Source organism: Hyla sarda, chromosome 1, assembly GCF_029499605.1.
Source record: "Hyla sarda isolate aHylSar1 chromosome 1, aHylSar1.hap1, whole genome shotgun sequence".
Lineage (NCBI taxonomy): Eukaryota > Metazoa > Chordata > Amphibia > Anura > Hylidae > Hyla > Hyla sarda.
The window spans coordinates 126368551-126393855 of NC_079189.1; the positions used below are offsets into that span (position 1 = coordinate 126368551).

At 40.1% G+C, this 25305-nt stretch overlaps 1 protein-coding gene across 3 annotated transcripts in view; it reads right to left on the bottom strand.

Annotated features, from left to right (window-relative positions):
- Positions 1 to 25305, bottom strand: part of PALLD (palladin, cytoskeletal associated protein) — a 236780-nt gene that overhangs the window by 16558 nt on the left and 194917 nt on the right. For all 3 annotated transcript variants that reach the window (XM_056560987.1, XM_056560997.1, XM_056561007.1), the window contains 7 exons: positions 24228 to 24914; positions 21542 to 21677; positions 21063 to 21164; positions 14815 to 15036; positions 7931 to 8080; positions 2360 to 2454; positions 191 to 323 (listed from right to left, as the gene is read on the bottom strand). In XM_056560987.1, the coding sequence (XP_056416962.1) occupies positions 191 to 323; positions 2360 to 2454; positions 7931 to 8080; positions 14815 to 15036; positions 21063 to 21164; positions 21542 to 21677; positions 24228 to 24914 (1525 nt within the window). The remainder of the gene's footprint in view (positions 1 to 190; positions 324 to 2359; positions 2455 to 7930; positions 8081 to 14814; positions 15037 to 21062; positions 21165 to 21541; positions 21678 to 24227; positions 24915 to 25305) is intronic.

Here is a 25305-nt window from a genome sequence, read left to right on the forward strand (position 1 = left end):
CCAATGAAGACACTGTATGAAGACTTCTCCAAATCTATCATAGTCCTTCTTTTACCTATGAGGGTATTTTTTCTTATACCATTTCACCAAATAATCCATTTTGCATGGAGACTGTAGACATTTGCTATGTTTCACATGTATGGTTCAGCAGTATAACCACAGTGTAAATGAGGTTTTCCTGATTCATTACCTTGCAATCCATCCTGCACAGCTTTCCTTCTTGAACAATGAGATCTCCAGGAGCTTGCAAGAAGTGAGGACGGAAAAATCTCTCCTGGATAGGTTCATTTTCATCACCACTATCTCTTGACCGAGATCGGGGTCTAGAAAAAAAAAAAAAAAAAAGTAAAATGGTTTCCTTAAACAGAAATGTACGTTTACAATAGAAGTAACTAGACAATGATGCCATCAGCCAAAAATGCCGGGTGGCCAAAAGTCTCTGAGTATACACACAAATATTCCAGGATATTGTTTCAAAGTCTTGTGGTAAGACGCCATATAAATAATTGGTGATACATACCACGTGCTGTGTACACAATGTCTGAGGAAGGTTTTCATATATAACTCAATGGAAAAATATAATTATAAAACACAATGAGAATGTTCTTAGTGCAGAAGTCATGTTTATGGTTTATGTATGAAATAGTATATTCTCTCATGACCTAACAAGCTTGGGTTACGCTTAAGTAGAAAAGTGAACGGTCATCAATCCTGACACATCTGCTTTAGTAAATACATGCATCTTCCACAGAATAACAATGGTGGATACTCTTTACTCTGCATTGTGCTGTCCCTCTATTATTCCTCCTGGAAATGTATCCATAATTTAATAACTTGGCTTTACTATTCTCTCTAGTGGAATGGTAATGCCGATATATTTATATATGGCTTTGCTAGTTGATAGCAGTCATACATTTAAGATTGTGGATCATAGGCAGCCAAAGATGCGCCATATATGTATTAAGATGCCAACATTTTATTTTAGCACAATTTGGTTTAAAAAGTTGCTCCAGGGAACTGACCTTATTAGACACTGTGGATAGGGGAAAATTATCTGGTTGCGCGGGGTCCGATCGCTGGGACTCTCCGAGATCTCCTGTATGAGGCTCTAGCTACTTACCTGTCCTTGGCACGCTCTGGACCCTACCTTCCTGGACGAGCCCAAGTGATAGCCTGTTTAGCCAATTACCAACCGCACTGATGTCCTGCCTTAGCCAGTAATTGGCTGAGCATGAAGGTAGGGGCTGGAGCATGCCAAGGATGGATAAGTACTAAAATACAAAAGACAAAAAAGCGCTAAAAATAAGTGAGCCGAGGATCAACTCACCTAACACGGTTGTGCAAATTCGTTTAAGCACTTGGTCATTTAAGGCTGCTGCACATTCCTCCTCACGCTCCCAGGCGTAAATAATAGATTCCAAAACCACTCCAACCTCCACAGAGCATAATAGGCGCTGCCAGTAAGGTGATGCAGAAGTGATAATAAAAACTTATTTTATTAAAAGGGGTACTCTGGCCCTAATACATCTTATCCCCTATCCAAAGGATAGGGGATAAGATGTATGATCACCCCCACAATCTGTCATTGCGCACCCACCTTTGTGAACTCCCCTGAGCGCTGGAGGCTCCGAGTGTGAAACCGGTCCGGTTTTGTAATGCGTAGCATGTTTTAATAAAATACATTTTTATTATCACTTCTGCATCATCTTCTTGGCAGCACCTATTATTCTCCGTGGAGGTTGGAGTGGTTTTTGGAAGGATGGATAAGTAGCCAGGAGATCCCCATGATCAGACAATTATCCCCTATCCTTTGCATAGGGGATAAGTGCCTGATAAGTTCAGTTTGCCAGAGAACCCATTTAACGCTGGGTTCCACACAAAGTACTTTTATCCAAAACCAGAAATTAGTCCAAAACACAGAAAAACTTGCAAATCTTTTCATTATTGTTTTTCTTTGTGTTACTTCCACACCTGGTTTTGGTTAAAAGACTGACTAAAGTTCTATGTGTGAACTCAGCCTAAGACCATTTTAGAATAGATGCCCAATGACTGGGGAATATATGTCCTTACGAAAACTGAACATTTTGCTAATAATCAAGATAACAGAGAGTTTTTCTGAAGCTTTTCTGCCAGCAAACTATAGACTGCTTCATTACAACCAGTCTGTGGTATATAGACCCAGTCCAGAATACTGCACAAGGCACCCTGTATTCTACTGATGGAATGTTATTGATGACTGTACTATTTACGTTGTAAATGAATAGTGTATTCAGATGTAGTTTTAGGTTTATCAGCTTAAAAAATGTATCACATAATATACATTATCCAATACAATATACAAATTAACCATATAATATACCGTCTAGCATGGGGCTGTGATGTGGGCGTGCGGACACTTCTTCCCCTCTGGTTCACAGCTTGTACCATCAGCCTCCCAGTGCAACTTACTCTCCCCTGTTAAAAAAAATAAAAACTCTATAAATTGATGGCTGAAATGTCTATACATACCTTACCTAAGAATCACAAGGTAAAACTTGAGGACCCTTTCAATCCAATGTGTCACCAGCAAGTGGTAATATCTGGCCAACCCCATATTCAGTAGTGAAGAACCTTCTTGTTAGGCTGCTCTGAAATGCTCATTGGGAAAGATTTATCAAAACCTCTGCAGAGCAGAAGCGGGCAGTTGCCCATAGCAACCAATCAGATTCTTTTATTTTTTCCAGGGCCTTTTTTTTTTTAATGAAAGAAGTGATCTGATTGGTTGCTATGGGCAATTGGTCAACTTTTCCTCTGCACAGTTTTTAATTGTCTCTTGCCTGTTGGGTTAGCACAACGAGCTGCATATGACCTCCTTGGTTAGACAATAGGTGGAGATGCCTCTCTTGCATAAAGAATTGGCCACATATGTAGTATTTAGCATTGCTTGGACATTTTACACAGTAAATATGAGTTAATTAAACACAATGTCCTAGCCTAACACGTGTGGTTTCATTGTACAACTCATTGTAATGTAAACACATAGAAATGCATCTGGGATAAACGGCAGGCGCAGCATTCTGACATGGTAAACATGCAGTCATTTTGTGTACACAAGTAATATATGGCTTACGACTCACCAGTCAAAGTTAGACCCAGGGCTGATTTGTGTTTTTTTTTTTTAAATCAAATCCCTCCCACCTCCCCCCTTCTTTCATCCAGGTCTACTTCAATATGCATATAATACACAAGTTTTCACAATGCGGTGTTGACAAAAAAAAAAAAAATTACAGACACAGAGCTACAATATCTCCAGCCGGCAGAAGTCAAGACAATTGGTACAAACATGGGGCGACCAGGACAGAGGCACAAAACACACAAAGGGGAGGGGGGGAGAAAATAAAATGAATAGGAAGCCGAGAGGGTTATCAGACAGACAAAGGAAAGCTCCATCTATATTCCTTTCAGGGTATAATATCCATACTTTACAGGGTGACCAGTACTATCGTCCTCCAGGGACCCCCATTCTCCTCAAATATGCTTCCATAGGAGACTTCTGCAGGTAGGTAGAGGATAGACCAGGAGTATCTATCCAGGGGCCCCAAATGGATTCGAATTTTCTTATAGCTTTTCACTTAGTATACACCCCTTTCTCTAAACAGATGTGATTTATTTTCAAGATCAGCTCAGACAAGGTGGATAGGGAGGTTCTCAGCCAATGCTGCGCTATTAGTTTACAGTGGGGATCAAAAGTTTGGGCACCCCAGGTAAAAAATTGTATTAATGTGCATAAAGAAGCCAAGGAAAGATAGAAAAATCTCCAAAAGGCATCAAATTACAGATTAGACATTCTTATAATATGTCAACAAAAGTTAGATTTTATTTCCATCATTTACACTTTCAAAATAACAGAACACAAGAAAATGGTGTCTGCAAAAGTTTGGGTACCCTGCAGAGTTAATATCTTGTGCTGCCCCCTTTGGCAAGTATCACAGCTTGTAAACGCTTTTTGTAGCCAGCCAAGAGTCTTTCAGTTCTTGTTTGAGGTATCTTTGCCCATTCTTCCTTACAAAAGTCATCCAGTTCTTTGAGATTTCTGGGCTGTCTGTCACGCACTGCTCTTTTAAGGTCTATCCATAGATTTTCAATTATGTTGAGTTCAGGAGATTGTGAAGGCATGGCAAAACCTTCAGTTTACGCCTCTTGATGTAATCCCCTGTGGATTTCAAGGTGTGTTTAGGATCATTAACCATTTGTAGAAGCCATCCTCTCTTTAACTTCAGCTTTTTCACAGATGGCATCAAGTTAGCATCCAAAATTTGCTGAAATTTTATTGAATCCATTTTTCCTTCTATTCGTGAGATGTTCCCTGTGCCACTGGCTGCAATACAACTCCAAAGCATGATTGATCCACCCCCATGCTTAACAGTTGGACAGAGGTTCTTTTCATTCAATTCTGTTCCCCTTCTTCTCCAAACGTACCTTTGCTCATTACGGCCAAAAAGTTAAATTTTTACCTCATCGGTCCACAGAACTTGTTTCTGTGGACCGATGAACTTGTTTCCAAAATGCACCATGAAGACCATATTTGTATCTCTTTATAGTGGAATAGTGTACCACAACTCCAGTGTCTGCCAGATCTTTCTGGAGGGATTGTGAAATCAAACGTGGGTTTTGAATTGTTTTCTCACAATCCTGCGAGCTGTTCTGTCTGATATTTTTCTTTCAGATCTTGCTTTAACTTCCACTGTTCCTGATGACTGCCATTTCTTAATTACATTCTGAACAGAGGATATTGACATCTGAAAACATTTTGCTATCTTCTTATAGCCTTCTCCAGCTTTGTGAGCATCAACTATTTTCAGTTTCAGATTTCTAGACAACTGCTTAGAAGAAGCCCTGGTGCTGATTGTTGGGGCAAGGTCAGATGAGTCTGGGCATTTAAAACCTTTGAGATTGACATCATCTGGTCTTCCCAGATGATGATTCAAAAACAATCCATGACACTGGCAAGTCTCAGCTTTGCAAAGGGGGCAGTGCATGCTATAAATTCTGCAGGGTGCCCAACCCATTTTTTTGTTTTCTGTTATTTTGAAAGTGTAAATGATGGAAATAAAATCTAATTTTTTTTGTTACATCATATAAGAATGTCTGATCTGTAATTTGATGCCTTTTGGAAATGTTATATCTTTCCTTGGCTTCTTTATGCACATTAATACAAATTTTTACCTGGGGTGCCCAAACTTTTGATCCCCACTGTACCAGTAATATAGAGAGAAGCTTACGCCAGGCGGTCACCTTGCGGGAACTGCGGTCTAACAGAGGTACTAAATTTAGGTCAAGATAGTTAGATGTGAAGGCAGTAACATGTACACTCAAATATTTAAATCATGTTACCACTGGGATACCTAATCAAGCAATGTCAGGGACAGGAGGCAAGGGGTCTAGGGCAAGAATAGTAGATTTGTCCCAGTTAATAGCCAGGCCAGAGAAACTACCATACCTCTCTATAAGTCTCATTAGTGGGGGTAGAGAATAGGCCACATTCCCTAGAAAGAAATGCATATCTTCCGGGATAAAGCAATACGTTCATCTAAGTCCCCATAATGAAAGCCTCTAAAATCAGCAGATGCCCTGATTAGTATGGCCAGGGGCTCTGTAGCTATGGCAAACAGAAAAGGGGACACCCCTGGCACCTTTTTGGAACACAGAGCTCTCTGCTAACATCTCTATCCATTTTAGGAACTGACCAGAGCAGCATATGTTTGCTATGGGGATTTTCTCCTACTCTCGACAGTTCTTAAAATGGACAGAGATGTCAGCAGAGAGTACTGTGGTCATGATGTCAGCAGAGAGCTCTGCGTTCCAAAAAGAAAATCATTTCCTCTGTAGTATTCAGCAGCTAATAAGTACTTGAAAGATTAAGATTTTTTAATAGAAGTAATTTACAAATGTGTTTAACTTTCTGGCACCAGTTGATTAAAAAAAAAAAGTTTTCCCACGGGAGTACCCCTTTAAGTTTCAAGAAGCCTTACACCAGAAAGTAGTAGGCATGGCTATATACAGTAGTATCCTACAGATATGACTGTCTAGCATGTCTTCCTATTGATAGGAAAGGTGAGGAGCACTTATCTTATACACAAAACAGCATTTTTAGAAATTGGAGGCAAAGAAGCTTGAACTGGAGAACCCAAAATAGATCAACCTCTGAAATCCTTGAAATAAAATGGAAAAGGAGCAGCAGACCTCCCAACAGCCAGGGCCTGTAGCCTAGCAGCATCGGAAACACAACACGCATCTCATGTTTGGATTATTCGGTGCAGAAATGACAAGAGTTTATTTGCTTAGCATATAATCCTTTTTGTGTTTTATCTTGGCACACGTCTCAGTATGTCCTAAGCAGACACAGATTTCACTTCAGCTGATCTGTAATAATATATTCCCATCTTCCTTCTCTGCAGTCTTGTGTCACAGAGGAATCATTTCTGTAATATTTTTCTCATGGCAGTCAATGTCTTAAGTTTAAGTAAATGTGACCCCCAAAGTTGTGATTCACATTCAAGTGTTTGGTACCAGCCTGTTGATTCCCAATGGTTTGCTCATTCTGCAATGTTCTACCATTAGCACATGGCATATTACTATGTTTTTTCTGGAATGTTGTACATTATATTTCTGCTTATGAAAGTTTGACCACCAGAAATACTTATCTTCTGCCTTAATCTAGTTATATCTGCTTTTCCCTAACCTTACAGGCTAAAGTTGGCCATACACATTAGACATGTCGGCCAAAGCAGCCAATTTTGGTGGGACAGATGGACCATCTAATATGTGTGGTGGCCCCCAACTTTCCCCTCATGGTAAAGACGGAAGGTTCAAGCATATTGCATTCCAACTGCCTAGTCCTTTAGTTCTCGGGGAGATAGGTCACTGCCATAGATAACTCACAGCGACTTTTCCTTTTATCTACCTATATTGGTGTATTTTTATCTTTCCCTTAGGCTGTGATTTTATTGCCATTTTTTTTTTTTTTGGGGGGGGGGGGGGGGGGATCGCCACTTCATTTCTGGAGCCAAAGCCACAATGTAATTCAAAAGGAAAGGGAAATAACGGAATGACTTTACTTCACTTTACTTCACTTATGGATTCAATTTTGTTTTTTGTTTAAAAACTGCAGTGGTACTTTCCAGAAAATTCCCGGCCTTCCCAGGGTACTTTTATTGCACAGTATTTTGTGACAGTTTGTGTGGCAATTTTTCAGTCAGTTTTTTAAGCCTAAGCCAGAAGTTCTTCCTTTATATTTCTTTTCCTTTTGAATCCATTTCTCAATACTACAAAAAGCAGGGATTTTTCATGACAGTTTTTTTGAAAAGCCAGAAGTAAAGCCAAAAGCAGATCCAGCAGGTGTATGAGTCCTTCCTTTATTTCCAATTCCTTTTGAATCCACTTTTTTATGACAACTTTACTAATGTGTATTATGTGCTCACAACAATTTTTCAAACAACTGATCATTCATCTATGAGTTTAAAATGTATAGGTGTAAATGGTACTTTAAAAGGCCCTGTATTAGGCTAAGTTTCCACTTGTTTTTTTTTCTGGCAGTTTTTGGATTACTGCCACTGCAGTTTTTGAGCCAAAGTCAGAAGTGGATCCATAAGGGAGGAGAAGTGAAAGTCCTTCCTTTATATTTCATATTCCTTATGGATCCACTTCTGGCTTTGGCTCAAAAACTGTAGTGGCAGTTTTCCAAAAACTGCCAGAAAAAAAAACCAAGTGGAAACTTAGCCTTACAGAAAAAAACATTTCTCAAAGACAACTCTTGTACTGAAGAAACACATATGAAATAAACATTATCAACCCCACCCTTAGATGGAAGAGATTAATTGCTGTGGTTGAATTGGCATTTGATGAAGATGATTTCATGTCTTAATGTGAGATGTGGCTTAGGTAACAATACCTGTGGGTTGGCAGCCATGATGGTATAGTTTCCGTCATCATCCAGGGAGGAGGCAGAGGTATGAAGGGAGCAGGTCCCATCAGGTTCTCTCTGGATCTTGTAGTGTTCACTTCTTTTTGATATTTGCTTACCGTCTTTAAACCAATATATCTGTAGACACAAAGAAAGTTTGTCACTATAGGGCAAAGAGTATCAGTGCCAGGATGCATACACAGACATAACAGCTGAAGGTCTAGGCAGCTGCTCGTAGACTCCTCTCTAGTCCAACATATCAAAAAAAATGAGCACACTGATCCAAAAGCTATTTTAAACATCAAGAAAATGGATTTAAGGGCTGCCAAGAATGCTAAGCTCTGAAAGGTTGCAAGGCATCCTCAATTTGTGGGCATCTCATGCATTCCACCCAAATGGTTTATGTGGCATGAAATCAGAGTAAGGGATCTGTACTGATTCAAAGAGGATTTCAGAAAACAGCGTGAAGGCTCCATCATGGCTGCATCGTAATAAATTCAGCCTGAGCAATGCAGCATGGATAAGGGGCACTGTGCAAAGTAACGTTTTCAAAGGGTCATATAACCTGGGCTACTAGACGTTACAATAGATGCCAGTTATGTCTATAGACGCCAACAGAGATGTTCTACAGATTGGCCTGTATATTCTTATAGACCATATACAAATCATGACATGTTTTCTTCTATAGCACCTTTCTTTTCCCAACTTCCTTCATATCTTTAACTTTCATACCCAGTATAGTAACACTATTCATGATGCCTTTTTCATATGAAAATGTGATCTTGGCAACAAAGCTATTTCACATCCCCCTGGTATAAAAAAACAAAACAGGTCTGACTGTAGTTTTGATATTGAGTACCAGAGTTTTCCATCCCGCTGGTCATGTACTACTACTGTTGCTTTATAAGGATGATGAATCATGTAATTGGACACAGATGAAAGCTCAGTAAATCCAGCATCTCTCGCACTTAGCTGTACCTTTCAAGCCCTTTGGCTGTATGAGAACACCATTTGCTCATTGTGTTTGCTGTACAGAACGTTCCAAGTTTTGCAACAGCAGGAAGATACTATTAAGAATAATAGCTTGTAGGTAACATAAAGGTCTCTGTCTCTGTGTTGTTAAGAGTCACTTTCAGAAAAGTGTATTAATCTACAAACAAAACCAGTCCTGTGTACTTCACTCAATAGATTGTGTCGACAGATAAGAACCATTTGGCCCATCTAGTCTGCCCAATATTCTGAATACTAAGAATAGTCTCTGACCCTATCTTATATGAAGGATAGCCTTATGTCTGTCCCATGCATGCTTAAACTCCATTACTGTATTTGCAGCTACCACTTTCCCTCTCTAATTGAAAACCATGTCCTTTAGTGGTAGTTTTTCTTCTTTTGAATATACTCTTTTCCCTTACCTTGTTGATTCCCTTTACTGTATGTAGACTGCTCAAAAAAATAAAGGGAACACTAAGATAACACATTCTAGATCTGAATGAATGAACTAATCGTATGAAATACTCTCGTCTTTACATAGTTGAATGTGCTTACAACAAAATCACACAAAAATTATCAATGGAAATCAAATTTATCAAGAGGTCTGGATATGGAGTCACACTCAAAATTAAAGTGGAAAACCACACTACAGGCTGATCCAACTTTGATGTAATGTCCTTAAAACAAGTCAAAATGAGGCTCAGTAGTGTGTGGCCTCCACGTGCCCGTATGACCTCCCTACAATGCCATGGCATCATCCCCGACAGTCTGTGGTGCAACATGGCGTTGGTGAATGTCCCAGATGTGCTCAATTGGATTCAGGTATGAGGAACGGGTGGGCCAGTCCATAGCATCAATGCCTTCCTCTTGCAGGAACTACTGACACACTCCGGCCACATGAGGTCTAGCATTGTCTTGCATTAGGCGAAATCCAGGGCCAACCACACCAGCATATGGTCTCACTTAGGGGTCTGAGGCAAGCACATTGAGGGCTGTGCGGCCCCCCAAAGAAATGCCACCCCACACCATTACTGACCCACTGCCAAACCGGTCATGCTGGAGGATTTTGCAGGCAGCAGAACATTCTCCACGGTGTCTCCAGACATCTGTCACATGTGCTCAGTGTGAACCTGCTTTCATCTGTGAAGAGAACAGGGCGCCAGTGGCGAATTTGCCAATTGTGGTGTTCTCTGGCAAATGCCAAACGTCCTGCACGGTGTTGGGCTGTAAGCACAACCCCCACCTGTGGACGTCGGGCCCTCATACCACCCTCATGGAGTCTGTTTCTGACCGTTTGAGTGAACACATGCCTGCTGGAGGTCATTTTGCAGGGCTCTGGCAGTGCTCCTCCTGCTCCTCCTTGCACACTGGGTTGTTGCCTCCTACTGCTGGGTTGTTGCCCTCCTACGGCCTCCTCCACGTCTCCTGATGTACTGGCCTGTCTCCTGGTAGCGCCTTCATGCTCTGGACACTACACTGACAGACACACTAAACCTTCTTTCCACAGCTCGCATTGATTTGCCATTCTGGATGAGCTGCACTTCCTGAGCCACTTGTGTGGGTTGTATACTCCGTCTCATGCTACCACTAGAGTGAAAGCACCACCAGCATTCAAAATTGACCAAAACATCAGCCAGGAAGCATAGGAACTCAGAAGTGGTCTGTGGTCACCACCTGCAGAACGGCAATGTCTGTGGAGCAGATTCCACCCAAAGAATGGACAACACCATTCTTTTGGCAGCAGAATTTCAGCAGTGGAGAATCTGCCGCTAAAATTCCATAGTGTGCACTGTGCAGTGGAATCTCATTGCCATGAGATCATTTTAAAACGGAATTCTGCTCAGAAATTCCGTAGAGTGAGCCCAGCCTAACTCTTTGACTTTCTTTCCACTCAGGAGGAGGCAGACAGGCTCAGATACACACAATCAAGGCTCTCTCATGCACATAGCACTAGCTAAACCCTGCTCTACTTCCCGTGTTTCATTTGGATCTCTTTGCTTCTAGAGACAGAATTCCCCTAAAAGCAGGGGAGTGAGACCAAGTGGCCAAGGCTTAAGGGATTTTTTTCTGGGGTAAAGAGTCATTTTTGGTAAACTAATTGATGGAGAGAAGTTGTTTGAAGAGACAGTGACCATTTAATTCTGTATTCTGCAGATTTCTTGTCTGGCATACTAAAGTAAAAATGTTTTCACCCTAAAGGATATGATGTAAGAAAAGTAAGTATTCACTAAGTTTCTCAGCACGTATACTGGCTTTTTTACATGCTTCCAATTAACTTTCATTAGGCTTTTAGGCTTTTTGAAACCACATCAGACATGCTTGAACCCTGCTTGGATGCTAATAGTTTACTTCTGGAATGTCTAGCATATTGTCCAATAAACAGGTTGCTATGATACTGTTGCTGTGTCTGTAAAGTGTACTGGAGCTGCATTCTGCCAACCCTAATAATTTTCTCAAGGATAAGTAATATCCCTTTATGACATTCATTGATCTCAAGTTTCTTAAGTGTAATGTGGAGAAAAGAGAAGAAAGGTCCCATTCAGTGCAGGTAAAAAGTCTGTGAAGAATAAATAATGGGTGTATTTTTCTCCCACACCGCCCACTGCACTGCGATTCTAGAATGGAACATTAAACATTTATTAAGGAGTATGGCCAATACATCTTCCAAATACAACATAGACTGAAATTCGAAAAACTAATCCTACAAAAATATCATTAAACTGAGCAAATTTTATACCAATAATTGGAAAACATTTTCAATCATTTATTTATATAAAGTTAGGTTTATTTTTTATTCTATTAGCCAAACAATACTAATACCTAGAACTGGTTCCTGTGTGAATGGGACAGGCCTCCTTTTGTTAAGGTACATACTTTCAGGTATTGAGGTATTCACCTGTGGTATGTGAGCTTACACTGCATTTATTGTTCTGGTGTTAGCTGTGCATTCCTCTTTGTAATAAGTACATCACTGCATCTACAGAGCTGTGACTACAGCTAAATACTATAATACAGGCCGTCAGGGTCAAAAAAAAATTGCATTACAATATGATCAGAAAGATAGTTAACATTCTATGACTAATGTACTTACTGTAAAATGTTGTTAAAAAGTGGACATTAACATTTACACGTTATAACAAAAAAAAGCACATATAGTTGTACCATGTGGCAACTTGGAATGTTTTCTTTATCGTTTTTAACCCCTTAACGACGGACCCATTTTTTACCTTAATGACCGGGCTTTTTTTATTTTTATTTGATGGGTCTCTTTAAAGGAGTTCTCTAAGCTAAAACTTTTAACCCCCGCTGTGCCCGGGCTGTAAAACTATACATAATAAACTTTCACTTACCTGCCTATGATCCCCCGTTGTTCCGATATCACCATCCCGTTCTCCGGTCCCAGTCTCTTCCACTTCCTGCGGGTCGGTGACTTCACTCTGTGCTCAGCCTATCAGCGGCCGCAGCATTGTCCTATCACGGCCGCTGATAGGCTGAGCGCAGAGTGAAGTCACCGACCCGCAGGAAGAGGAAGCTGACAGGGACCGGAGCACGGGCGGCGATATCGGAACAACGGGGGATCGTAGGCAGGTAAGTGAAAGTTTATTGTGTATAGTTTTACAGCCCGGGCACAGCGGGGGATAAAAGATTTCAGTTGGAGAACTCCTTTAAATGGTAATTACTTTACAATGTTTTTTCTGAATGGAGCGATTCTGAAATAGTTTTTTCGTGACATATTGTACTTTATCATGGCATCTATGTGGTTAATGCTGCCGGGACCAGCACGATCACGGCCCCGGAAGCTGCGGCGGGACTTCAGCTGTGATTGACAAATGGGTCCCGCCGCTGATCTCCTGTGCCGCCCGCGGCAGTCCAGGAGATCGCTAGGACGTATGCATACGTCCCAGCGCGCGAACGTGTCGGGTGCTGGGACATATGCATATGTCCTATAGCAAGAAGAGGTTAAAGCGTACATGTCAGATAACCCCCCCCCCCTCCCAAAACAAAAAAACAAAAAAAAAACTGTTATAAGTTGCTCCGTACCTCATTTTATGTGTCTACAACCTATATTTCTCTCAGAATTCCCTTAATTTACTTGCCATCATTGCTCAGTGAGGTTTCTGTCCATGCAGAGGAATGGGGCATGTCCCTCTCTTCTCCTCACTGTGATGACTTCTCCCCCTCCCTCACTCTGCTCTGACTCACAGAGGGCTGGGAGCAAGCACAGCAACTCTTGACCACCCCGCAGTCCGGTCAATCACTCATAGTGTCCATGACATGTCGATGACCACTGGACACTGCAGGACTGGTATGTGTCCCAGGAGGCGGGGGGACCCCTAGTGGTCACTTTTTTGACTGGATTTTCAGTATGAAATACTGAAAATTTTCGGATGAAAACAATTGACAGTGTCCATTTAAGACTGTACCAGAAAATAATATGATTTGTGAAGCTGTGTAACTAGAAATGGCATACAAGTGTGCACTGCCATTTACAAGGTCACAGAATAAACTGAATACCATAGTGTAGTCTTCATTGAACAAAGTGCATCTGGTGAACATAGCAATAAGAAAGCACTTACTACAAAATTAATTCTCTATATCTTTCCTAAACCTCAGGTCCGACACCCTATAAATAAAAAAAATGTAAAAAAAAAACAGCATCTCACATAAGTGAGTACACGCCTCACATTTTGTAAAATATTTTATTACATATTTTCATGTGACAATACTGCAGAAATGACACTCTGCTACAATGTTAACTAGTAAGTGCACAGCCTGTATAACAGTGTTAAAAGAAAAACGGTCATCCTATTTACCCACACTAAACCCAATACACTGGTTTATAGTGTGGGTGAACAGGAGACCGATGAAGGGTCACTGACTGCTATACGTACCTGCAAACTGGAGATCTGTCCCTCCGAAGATCTTCTTCCATCTTCCGTGAATTGCGCCATGGAGGTGGGCCCGCCCGCTCCATTTGAATATTAATTGTCTCGGGTCATGTAAGCCTTCAATCCGTGCAGCGCTAATGTGACCCACGACAATGAATATTCAAATCGAGCCAGCGGGCCCGTCTCCAGCACACGTTTCAGGAAAGATGGAAGAAGATCTTCGGAGGGACAGATCTCCAGTTTGCAGGTACATATAGCTGTCAGTGACCCCTCATTGGTCTCCTGTTCACCCACACTATAACCCAGTGTATTGGGTTTAGTGTGGGTGAACAGGATGACCGCTTTCCTTTAATGTTGTGTTCCCTCAAAATAACTCAACACACTGCCATTAATGTCTAAACCTTGGGCCTCGAGTTCACAAAATCTTTACTGGTTTCCACCGGAATCCTCTACCACTCCTCCATCTGGATATGACACTTAGCATGTGCATTCAACTTCCATGGTGAGACCTGTCCTGTGAAACGTATGGTCTTGCCCACCGGCAGCTTAGTTTCAGGTCTTGGCAGACATTTTTATAGCCTAGACCATCTTTATGCAGAACCTCTGCCTTTTTCAGATCCTCACAGAGTTCTTTGCCATGAGGTACCATGCTGAGCTTTCAGTGACCAATATTAGAGAGTGTGAGAGAGATAATACCAAAATTTAAGACATCTGCTCCCCATTTACACTTGAGACCTTGTAACAATAACAAGTCACATGACACTGGGAAAATTGGTATTTGGGCCCATTTCTTTACATTGTAGCAGAGTGTCATTTATTCACATAAATAGATATAATGAAATATTTACAAAAATGTGAGAGATGTACTCATTTATGTGAGATACTGTATATACAAAAACTGTTAAGAGGACAATTGCTCTTTAGAAATGTTAGGCTAAGGGAAGGTCACATTCCTGACTTTTGACTTGTACAAAGTGCATCTGAATCCCTTACCTTTGGCTTCGGATTGCCAGTCACCTTGCAGGTGAATGTAGCAGGCATCCCTTCAAAGATCTTGTAATGCTTTAGTTTTGTCTCAAACTGAGGAGGAGAGCTATCCTCTGCATAGTCTTCGTCATGATCCACGTCATCATCTGATTCTTCAACAGGAGAGCGCTCAAGGCGATATTCTATCTCGCTGATAAGTCTCTGCTCAAAGCTGGACACTTTGTATTCCTGCCAAATTGAAAGAAAAGCTTTATTTAATGATCCTACAATTATTTGATGTCGTGTCTCCTTCATATTCCTGGTACATGCCTGAAATAAAACAAAGTTTAGACTAAAAACAGAGCTGGACTCATGGCTTCACATTTTCTTCCACCACAAGTTAGCCACTCCTTCTAGACAGGACATCCAGCAGTGTGATCCACAGGAAGACTATCCTGCAGACGCCTAATAAAAAGAATGTGGCGGATTTTAGTCTACTCCAAGGAATGACAAAGATACATTTCCGACATTCACATTTAGCCTCCACACCTCAAGGGTAATTTGTAATCTCTAGGGAGATGGATAAAGGGAAATATTAGCCTGTAAGTACTTCAGTCTATGTATTTATTGGCCTGTAAATGTCATGCGGAGAAAACAATGTTGCAGTGTTATCTGTCGGCCCATGAGACAGAAGCCGTCTAAGTACCTTTTTGTTTCATAGGAATAACTTGATCTGAAAGGCTTCTCTCTGGAGATCTATATTACATGTTATTTTTAAGTACATTTATGATCTTTTCTTGTGTCAGCTCTCATTGCAGCAGTGTAAAGGCATGCACAAGCAGACCAATGCTGAGGGGTCCACAAAGACTATTCATATGGGGGTAGGGGGTGTGGGAACTGAAGCATGATGTGCAGTAAGTCTTTTCTAAGATCTGGCATTCTAAATTGGGGATGATTCATTCTAACACCAACATGTTCTATCAGTTCCTGCTGATGAAGTAAATGTGTCACTACGTAGAGTAGTTGCATATGGAAATAATTTAAATGTAAAATCGAGGGAGACTATATAAAATACTACTCAAGGAAAATAGAGCAAGTAAAGGTAATATGGTAAGATGTGTCGATACTGGTAAAAAGGCAATTTTAGCCTTTAACCATTAGAGTAAGGATTAGACATAGGGTCTGTCTCCCCCACCAAACAAAGCGCTGAGTGGTCTATAGAGGCTTTGCATTAGACATTAAAGAAAATCTGGAACCAGATTTAGGAAATATTTGGTGAAAAGAGACTACTACTACTGGAAAGATGTTTGCCTGTATCCAGTATTCAAGCAGACAAGAACAGCACCCACGGTCTCCATTTAGACATCATTCTTATGGAGCACACATATCTAATGGATATTATGTTGCTAGCCTAAAATACCATAAAGCATTTTAAGGACCTGCTCAAACTTCTGTTTTATTTATTTATTTTCTTATTTATTCAAGCAGATCAGTAAGGGCCTGTTCACATCATGTTTTTTGCATCCTGTTAAAATGTCCCGTTCTATCTGTTATGGATGGAAAGAAAATGTAACTTTTATACAGGGTGCCGCAGGATGCCTATCCTGTTGACTCCTGTTGCTATCTTCTTCTATTTGACAAACAAACATGTTCCATCTGTGTGCTGTTTCTAAACAGGACAGGAAAAAGTAACCTGTATACCCCTCATGTAATTTCTAATCCTCTCAAGACCTCTCCCCTTGTCTGCACCTCACTCTCCAAGACTTCTCCCATGCTTTCCTCACAAACTGGAACTCCCTTCTCTGACCCATTTGGCTCTCACCTACAAAAGACCCTCAAAAGTAACCTGAAGACCCATCTCTTCAAAGAAGCCCATGAGGTACAGTAACCCTGCTGCTACTACACTAGGAATGCCTACTTCCCTAACTTACCTGCTCTCTCCCTCACCTACTGTTTCCTTTCCCTCCCCTTATAGACTGTAAGCCCTTGTGGGCAGAGCCCTCTCTCCCGCTATATCATTTTGACATTAAATCTGTATCACAAGTATCGTACTTGCATTTGTGTTATGTATTTTAACCCTTATTCTATGTGCAGTATCCTGGAACCAAGGGCGCTATAAAAATGGATAAAATCATTTTTGTGTCCTGTTGCATCCTGCTTTAATGACAAATTTGCCCAACAAAAGGAACCCAGGATGCAAAAACATTATGTGAACAGCCCTTTCTGTAAAAACAAAACCAAAAAAAGAACCTGACATATAGATGGAGCATGTGTACAATGTGTACAATGTTTTTTTTTTTTTTTGTTTTTTTTTTATTAAAGAAGACTGGTAATAGAAGTCTTTTTATGTTACCTTCTTAAAGGAGATATGTCATACAAAAAAACTTTATCCCCTTTATCTGCCCGAAGCGGGGACCACACGCCTCCTCCATATATCTCTATGGGAGAGCCATTCATCTATCTTCGGCTCTCCCATAGAGATATATGGAGGGGGTGTGGCAGCCCCTGCTTCAGACGGGGGTCGTGACGTGCATCCCTAGGGGGGGGGGGCAGTGGTCGGACACCCCACGATCTAAAATGTGTCCCCTATCCACAGTTTTTTTTGCATGAGATTTCTACATACTATTTCTAGAAAAGGAATTTCTGATATTTATTATCATCGTCACCAGTTGTACTTATGTCACACAGCATTCACTTACATTTTCTACAGTTTTGGAAATTCTGCTTGGAATTTCTTTTAGTTCACACTAAGAAAAAGTTTGTTGATTTTACTTTACAATAGTGAAGATTATCGTACTCCAAATGGTTATCTGTGTATGACTCACTGCAAACATACATAACCCACTCATAGACGGAGCCTTTGAATACAGGGTTAAATCAACACAGGTGGATTGTAGCCGTTGCGCACTCAAAGGCATGTAGTGAGACTGAACAAAACACTGGCGTCATGCACTTAGACATTTTATAGCATGCATGATAGTCAGATAGTGAAGAGTGATGCCTTCTGCTATTAGTTTTTATGTGACATATTACCTTAGAGGCAAAATACAAATGGTTACACAACATAATACAGTCACTGACAATCTCATGAAATCACGTTAAAACAGCCAAAATCCACACAATGGAGAGTGTTTGGTTAGAGTAAAGATCTGTGTAAGTGCAGAGATGAAAGACGGGGGGATAGTAACCTTCTGCAAGTCAAGAGGGTTCTCTATAGAAGCATCAAGAGAGGAAACAGAGGAAACTTCCTGCAAAGGTAGAAAAGAAGATGAAGGATGATAGAATAGAAATGTTATTGTATTACCACATGCCCTTTAACCTACTATGGGAATTACTAGGACTTTTTTTTTTTTATAAACCAATGATCATAAATAAAAAAGCTCTAGATGTAGCTGGACGTCAGTCTTTATATACAGTATTATTGGCATGAGTTCAGTAAGTAAACAGAAAGATTCAGAACTACAGAGTTGGATAAATGCCTTCAGACAATGTTATGCTATTCTTAGCCTTAGTCCTTTTGTTCTCAGGGAAATATACTGCCACAGGAAGTGTTTGACAGTAGCTTTCTCACCTCTTCCTATCAGCACACTTACAGTGGGGCAAAAAAGTATTTAGTCAGCCACCAATTGTGCAAGTTCTCCCACTTAAAAAGATGAGATAGGCCTGTCATTTTCATCATAGGTATACCTCAACTATGAGAAACATAATGAGAAAAAAAATCCATAAAATCACATTGTCTGATTTTTAAAGAATTTATTTGCAAATTATGGTGGAAAATAAGTATTTCGTCACCTACAAACAAGCAAGATTTCTTTAAGAGTCTCCTCTGTCCTCCACTCGTTACCTGTATTAATGGAACCTGTTTGAACTTATTATCAGTATAAAAGACACCTGTCCACAACCTCAAACAGTCACTCTCCAAACTCCACTATGGCCAAAGAGCTGTCGAAGGACACCAGAAACAAAATTGTAGACCTGCACCAGGCTGGGAAGACTGACTCTGCAATAGGCAAGCAGTTTGGTGTGTAGAAATCAAATGTAGGAGCAATTATTAGAAAATAGAAGACATACAAGACCACTGATAATCTCCCTCGATCTGGGGCTCCATGCAAGATCTCACCCAGTGGTGTCAAAATGATCACAAGGACAGTGAGCAAAAATCCCAGAACCACACGGGGGACATAGCGAATGACCTGTAGAGAGCTGGGAGGCTACCATCAGTAACACACTACGCCGCCAGGGACTCAAATCATGCAGAGCTAGACATGTCTCCCTGCTTAAGCCAGTTCATATCCGGGCCCATCTGAAGTTTGCTAGAGAGCATTTGGATGATCCAGAAGTGGATTGGGAGAATGTTATATGGTCAGATGACACCAAAGTATAACTTTTTGGTAAAAACTCAACTCGTCGTGTTTGGAGGAGAAGGAATGCTGAGTTGCATCCAAAGAACACCATACCTACTGTGAAGCATGGGGGTGGAAACATCATGTTTTGGGGCTGTTTTTCTGCTAAGGGACCAGAACGACTGATCCGTGTAAAGGAAAGAATGAATGGGGCCATGTATTGTGAGATTTTGAGTGAAAACCTCCTTCAATCAGCAAGGGCATTGAAGATGAAACGTAGCTGGGTCTTTCAGCATGACAATGATCCCAAACACACCAGCGGGGCAACAAATGAGTGGCTTTGTAAGAAGCATTTCAAGTTCCTGGAGTGGCCTAGCCAGTCTCCAGATCTCAACCCCGTAGAAAACCTTTGAAGAGAGTTTAAAGTCTGTGTTGCTCAGCGACAGCCCCAAAACATCACTGCTCTAGAGGAGATCTGCATGGAGGAATGGGCCAAAATACCAGCAATAGTTATAATATAGTTTATCAGTTAACAGTTATAATATAATTTATTTCATTATGTCTCTCATAGTTGAGGTATACCTATGATGAAAATTACAGGCCTCTCTCATCTTTTTAAATGGGAGAACTTGCACAATTGGTGGCTGATTAAATACTTTTTTGCCCCATTGTATCTCAGTGAAGAGTGCATGTGTGTGAGGATCTGGAGAGAAGGACTTGTTTTGAACCAGTGATTGGCAGACAGCTATCTGACATGTTTGGCCAGTTTAACACATTAGATTTTAGAGCAATCCCGCAAAAAAAACAGCAGGACTATTATAGCGTTTATTTACAAATAACCTTTCAATGACCAATGATAGAGGTGCAGAAGATTACATTTAAGGCAGAGGATCTGCCTTAAAAAAGAGAGTGGTCAAACCTCTTTTATTATCCATCTCAACTAGCATTCAAGCTGTGTTAAATGCAGGCTATGTCAAAAATAGACAAAAAACACTTATAACTTAAAAGGAAACCTGTCAACCCCAAAATATTGTCCAATCTACCAGCATCATTGTATAGTTATAGTTTTGAATGAACAAAAAATGTAATACAATATTTAAGTAACCAATTTAAATATCGGTCTTACTCAGCTTCTGATATCCTCTCTTGTAAGTATGCTTACAGAGATGGCTGTCAATCACAGAGTAGGACCACCCACTGGACTCATGAGCCCAGAATGAGCACAGATTGAAATATATAGGTACAAATTATTATAGTTTCCACAATTCTGTATATCAGTCGGCTTAGCTTCTTCTGTTCTGTATGATGCCGGCAGATCCCACTAATCATTCAACATGACAGGTTCCCTTTAATGTCAGTGTCTAAACCTTTCGGTAGCAAGACTGCACATTAAAAGAAACTAAGAGGCAAAAACCATTGCTATATATTTATGGGGGCTATCTTATAAAATAACAAGACCGTGCACATGCACTACAGGTAAAGTCCAGTGCTAGAAAATGCATATTAAGGATGAAACATTTATATGTAGCATAAATGTATTCAACAATTAAAATGATGGAGCCGCACCTTGGTTCCAAAAAAACTAAATATATCTTATACCTCTACTACTATATTCCCTGAGATGGTAATGAAGTTACAGAATTTCTGCACATGTCATGGCCGGTCAATGCAGTGATTTATTGATGTACACTGTCCTTGTGATATGACGTGTTCCTTGTTAATTATTCTTCCCTGTACTTGGTCACACTCGCTCGGAATGCAGGGAATGCTGCCATTACTTTTGCCAAGGAACACTTCAGTTAAACTGTGTGCATTTCCTAGAGCTCCAGTATTGGTAGAACATAGACTAGCTTTTAAGAGATTATTCATAGTCTCAGAGCAACTCCAGTCATAATCTTTCAATGATTAGGTGAAGCATATGGGGAAATGTACCTGTGAATTCAAGTCATCCTCTGACTCCTGAAGGTTAAAAACTGTTGCTGCGTTATCAGCTCCAAGCAGTCGTCTGGCCATTTTCTCCTCATATGTCAATTTCTAAGAAGAGATACAAAGAAACAAAATCAGTATACCATTATATAGTTATTTATTTAGTCTCTGCAATTGTGGTGAGGGGGAGAATGGAGTATTATAGCGGTCAGAGCCAAAGAGATTCTTAGTTCTTCAATCTTGGGACTACCCTCTTATGTCTATCTTAGGACTAATGGATGTCTGTATTAGGACATAGGTCTCTATACATGGGACAATTACTTGTCATTATCATTTTCTGCCAATATTTTGTGCTATGATGCTCATTTTTAACCACAATGCACCAAATAAAATATTGCATGATTAGCTACAATTGTATCATTTTACATAAAATGTCTTATGACTGCATGGGAAAGAAGATAAGAGAAATGTCTGCATATTAGTACCGGTTGCCCGTTGTTGATAAGTTCTTCTTTAAAGCGAAGCTTTCTCTCCAGATCTTGAATGACGGCATCTTTTGTTCCCTGAATCTCCTCATCAGATGCTATACGGGCAGTCCGGCCAGCCTTTTTTGGGAAGCCCCTAACATAGAAAAGATTCAATAATTGACACTATTTTATGAAAGAATTTTATGTGTGCACACGCACACACATACTAGTATTTCTGAACAATGTAGTTCATGTCTGTCTGATAGGGTAGACACAGAATGTAAACAATGTCATTGACCTGCTATTAATTATTCAAAAAAAATGACAAAATTCTAGAGAAAATGGAAGCACTAAGTTGGATAATATACACAATAATATATGCAGCTCTAGAGCTGACTTAAAGCATACTTGTTGTTTCAGGTAAATTTTAAGGATAAACTGTTATCTGTATTTAAGGAATGTTCCTATTTCTGGTCATTATATAACTTGTACAGGACATTTTTTACGAGATTTCTGCTCTGCAGGCTTCACCTCTAATTTTCAGTTGGTTGTGAGCTAGTGAGCGGAGCCTATAATTTATGATGTCTTCATACAATACCCACATACTGAAGAGGATCTTGCTGTTCTATGTACATCCTATGAAGCAGCAACAGCATAGAGAGCATTACAGAGCAGGAATGAACAGTCTAAGCTGTGAATCATACCCTGGGGTGAGATCTAATACTTACAGTTAGCTCTTGTGTTGTCTCTATACAGTCTGTTCTCACTGACCCCACCACCTTACTCCTTCCCCTCTCCACAGACATGTAAGGGCATCAATCTGATCTCTCAATAAGCTTTTGTGATCTTCTAATATAGGCTGCATCCCCAAATTTAGATAATTCCATTGTAATTCCATTTTAATATTTGAGATTTCTAATTCCTGAATACAGTATTAGAAACACAAGAATATATCTACACTAATGCTATAATTGCTACATTCACGATTTTCCATAACAAAAAATAAACATTTGCAACATCACGATTTTCCATGACAAAAAATAAACATTTGCAACATTTTTCCATTAATACTTTTCATGGCTTCAACTGACCAGTATGTGAGAAGGATACAATGTTTTCCTAAATTCAGCTTCCCTTAGGGAACTAGTGGAAAAATGAATTATATCCAAGCTTGAAAAGATTGTCCCTCTGAGATATCAGACACTGATAAAAAATGATACACATGCTAGGCACATCGGACAGGAGACACTGGAGAGGCGCCGAGCACAGTGTATGAAATTATTAGATCCACTATTTACATTACAGGCACAAAGAATTGCAGTTCTTTGATTTCTGAGAAATGGGACATTGCATGTGAGGCGGACTATCACTAAATTAGTTTCCCCTTGCCATAGGCAGCTGGAATTACTGTAACCAAGTCCAGATTGCTCTTAATACACATTTGGAATTCCTTGCTGGTTACATACTGATGGATAATAATGTTTTTAGTTTTGTTTTCATCAGGTTTTTCAAAAAAATTTCCAAATTGTACATAACTTTCCTAAATCTGTATCAGTAAGTGGTATTGCTCAATAAGTGAGTTTAATTATAATGCAGAATGATGTACTTTATTTAAAGGGAACCTGTTATCACTTTCATGCTGCCTAAATCAAGAGTCATCTGGGCGGTCCCTTGTCGGTTTCTATCTGCCCTACCAACCTGGATCTCTGCCCTACTAACCTGAAAGATCTCTGCCTATTCCCAGACAAATGACTTGTGATTCAGGCAGCATGAAAGGGATGAATGGTTCTCTTTAAATCAAGTGCCAACAGTGCACGTTCTGTTATGTATATCTCATTGCATTCCTTTATTCAAATAGGACCTGTCACTTTTCCTGATAAATATATTTTAGTAAATAACTTTTATCCCTCTGAAGAGAGATGAGCATTTCTTTTTTGTATAGATCTATGTTGCGTGTATTCTTCTTATAAATGTATGAATAAATTTACATTAGGGTATTACCACCTGGAAGGGCGTCTCTACATACTCCAACATGGTCCATTCAAGCTCAGATTGAGTATAGACACACCCCTTTGACAAAAGGAATAATAACACCTAGCTGTCAATTTATTCATACATTGCTGAGGAGTGATACAATGCAGAGTTTAATGGTGAACACAAGTATTTGATAAAACATACATATCAGGAGATATCACAGGTTCTTTTTTTTAAGGTATAGATGTTTGCAGTTTATTTCCACCATATAGTAAATATATCATAACCCTATATATATGTCTGTCAGTGACTGATTTTTTTTAAAATTCTAAACCCACTAAATCCCGTTTTTGCACTCAAATTAGTGGCCTAGAAAGAAACAGTCTTTCAGTTCTTGTCTAATACATCCATTTTCTTCTGTTATAGCTATTCCTATACTTGCCTGTATGTGAGCCTGCTCTCCAGAAAATATGCAGGGTACAGAGATTAAGTTAGAAAAATTATATATTTCTTAATGCACTTGAGAAAAGGGAGAATGAGAATAAGGCCAGATATTCGTCAAGCAGATAGAACACAACTATATATTTATGTCACAGTCTATAAGAGCATGAAAAGTTAATTAAAATATAGAATAAAGTTTTCTATAACAAAATATAACAATAGATGCAATAGCAAATAAAATTACATCTACATACATGACAAGAAGAATAATGGTACAATATAAACTTACGGTGGCATTACACCTTTTGGAAGTCCAAGCTCATTGAATGAGATAGGTGATGGCTGGGATGGCAGCATGGAACTAAGGAAGGCTGCAGGGCTGTTGCCTGAGTTAGATCCTCTTGTAGTTGGAGAAAGAGATGGACTGTATGATGGTGAAGGGGCAGACACTGGAAGTGGAGGAGGCGGTGGAGGAAGAGGAAACTGATCTTGAATACTATAGTTTGCTGTAGGACTCATCACAGGAGGTGGTGGAGGTGGTGGAGATGATGATGTTGGAGACCAAAACGGATCTGCTTCTGAAGCAAATGGTTGGGAGAATGGTGGCACTGGAGCTCTACCAAACTGTTTTTGAGGTGTTGATGTTGGAGATGGGAGGCTGGAGGTAGAAGACCCAGAAGATGGTGTGACAAAGCCCGAGGCAGGACTCATATTCTGAGCAGCAATAAATTGTTTGGGCCGAGCATAGTTGAAGGAACTTGCAGGTTGCATTGCAGGGGAACTGTGAGAATTCAGAACACTCATTTGTGCTGGGGTAGAGATAAACTGGCTGGCCTCTAGCTCCTGGAAGGATGGTGGAGGAGGAAAAGATGGTGAAGGTGGTGTACTTTGCTGATGGCTTGCTTGTTGTTTCAAGGCAGCAGATTCTTTTTCTTGACGTATTTGATTCTGTAGCTGCAGTAATGTCTGAGTATCCCTGTGTGAATGAGAGGAAAAAAATATGAGCAGGGCAATGGTATGTTTGGCATTTGAGCAGTGTTAAATTGAAAGAATGCTGCACTTTTCATATTCAACGTAGCCTTGATCATAAATTTCTCCTACATGAAACGATAGTAAGACAGAGATAAGATAAAGATGCATTTAACTTGTGTCATCTCCCCTGAATCAAGAATAGACAAATCCCAGAAGCCAGGTAACCAGCGGTTGCAGGAACCTTGCTTTTAAGAATCATGTTTCTAAATGAGAATGTTCTTTTCTTTCTGCCATCTACATCATTGTATGAAAAATACATGTGGGTACAGTAAATCCCTGCAAGTAAAAGAAGCGGTTCATGGAGGCTGGAGCACTTTATTTTGTAGAATAAATAT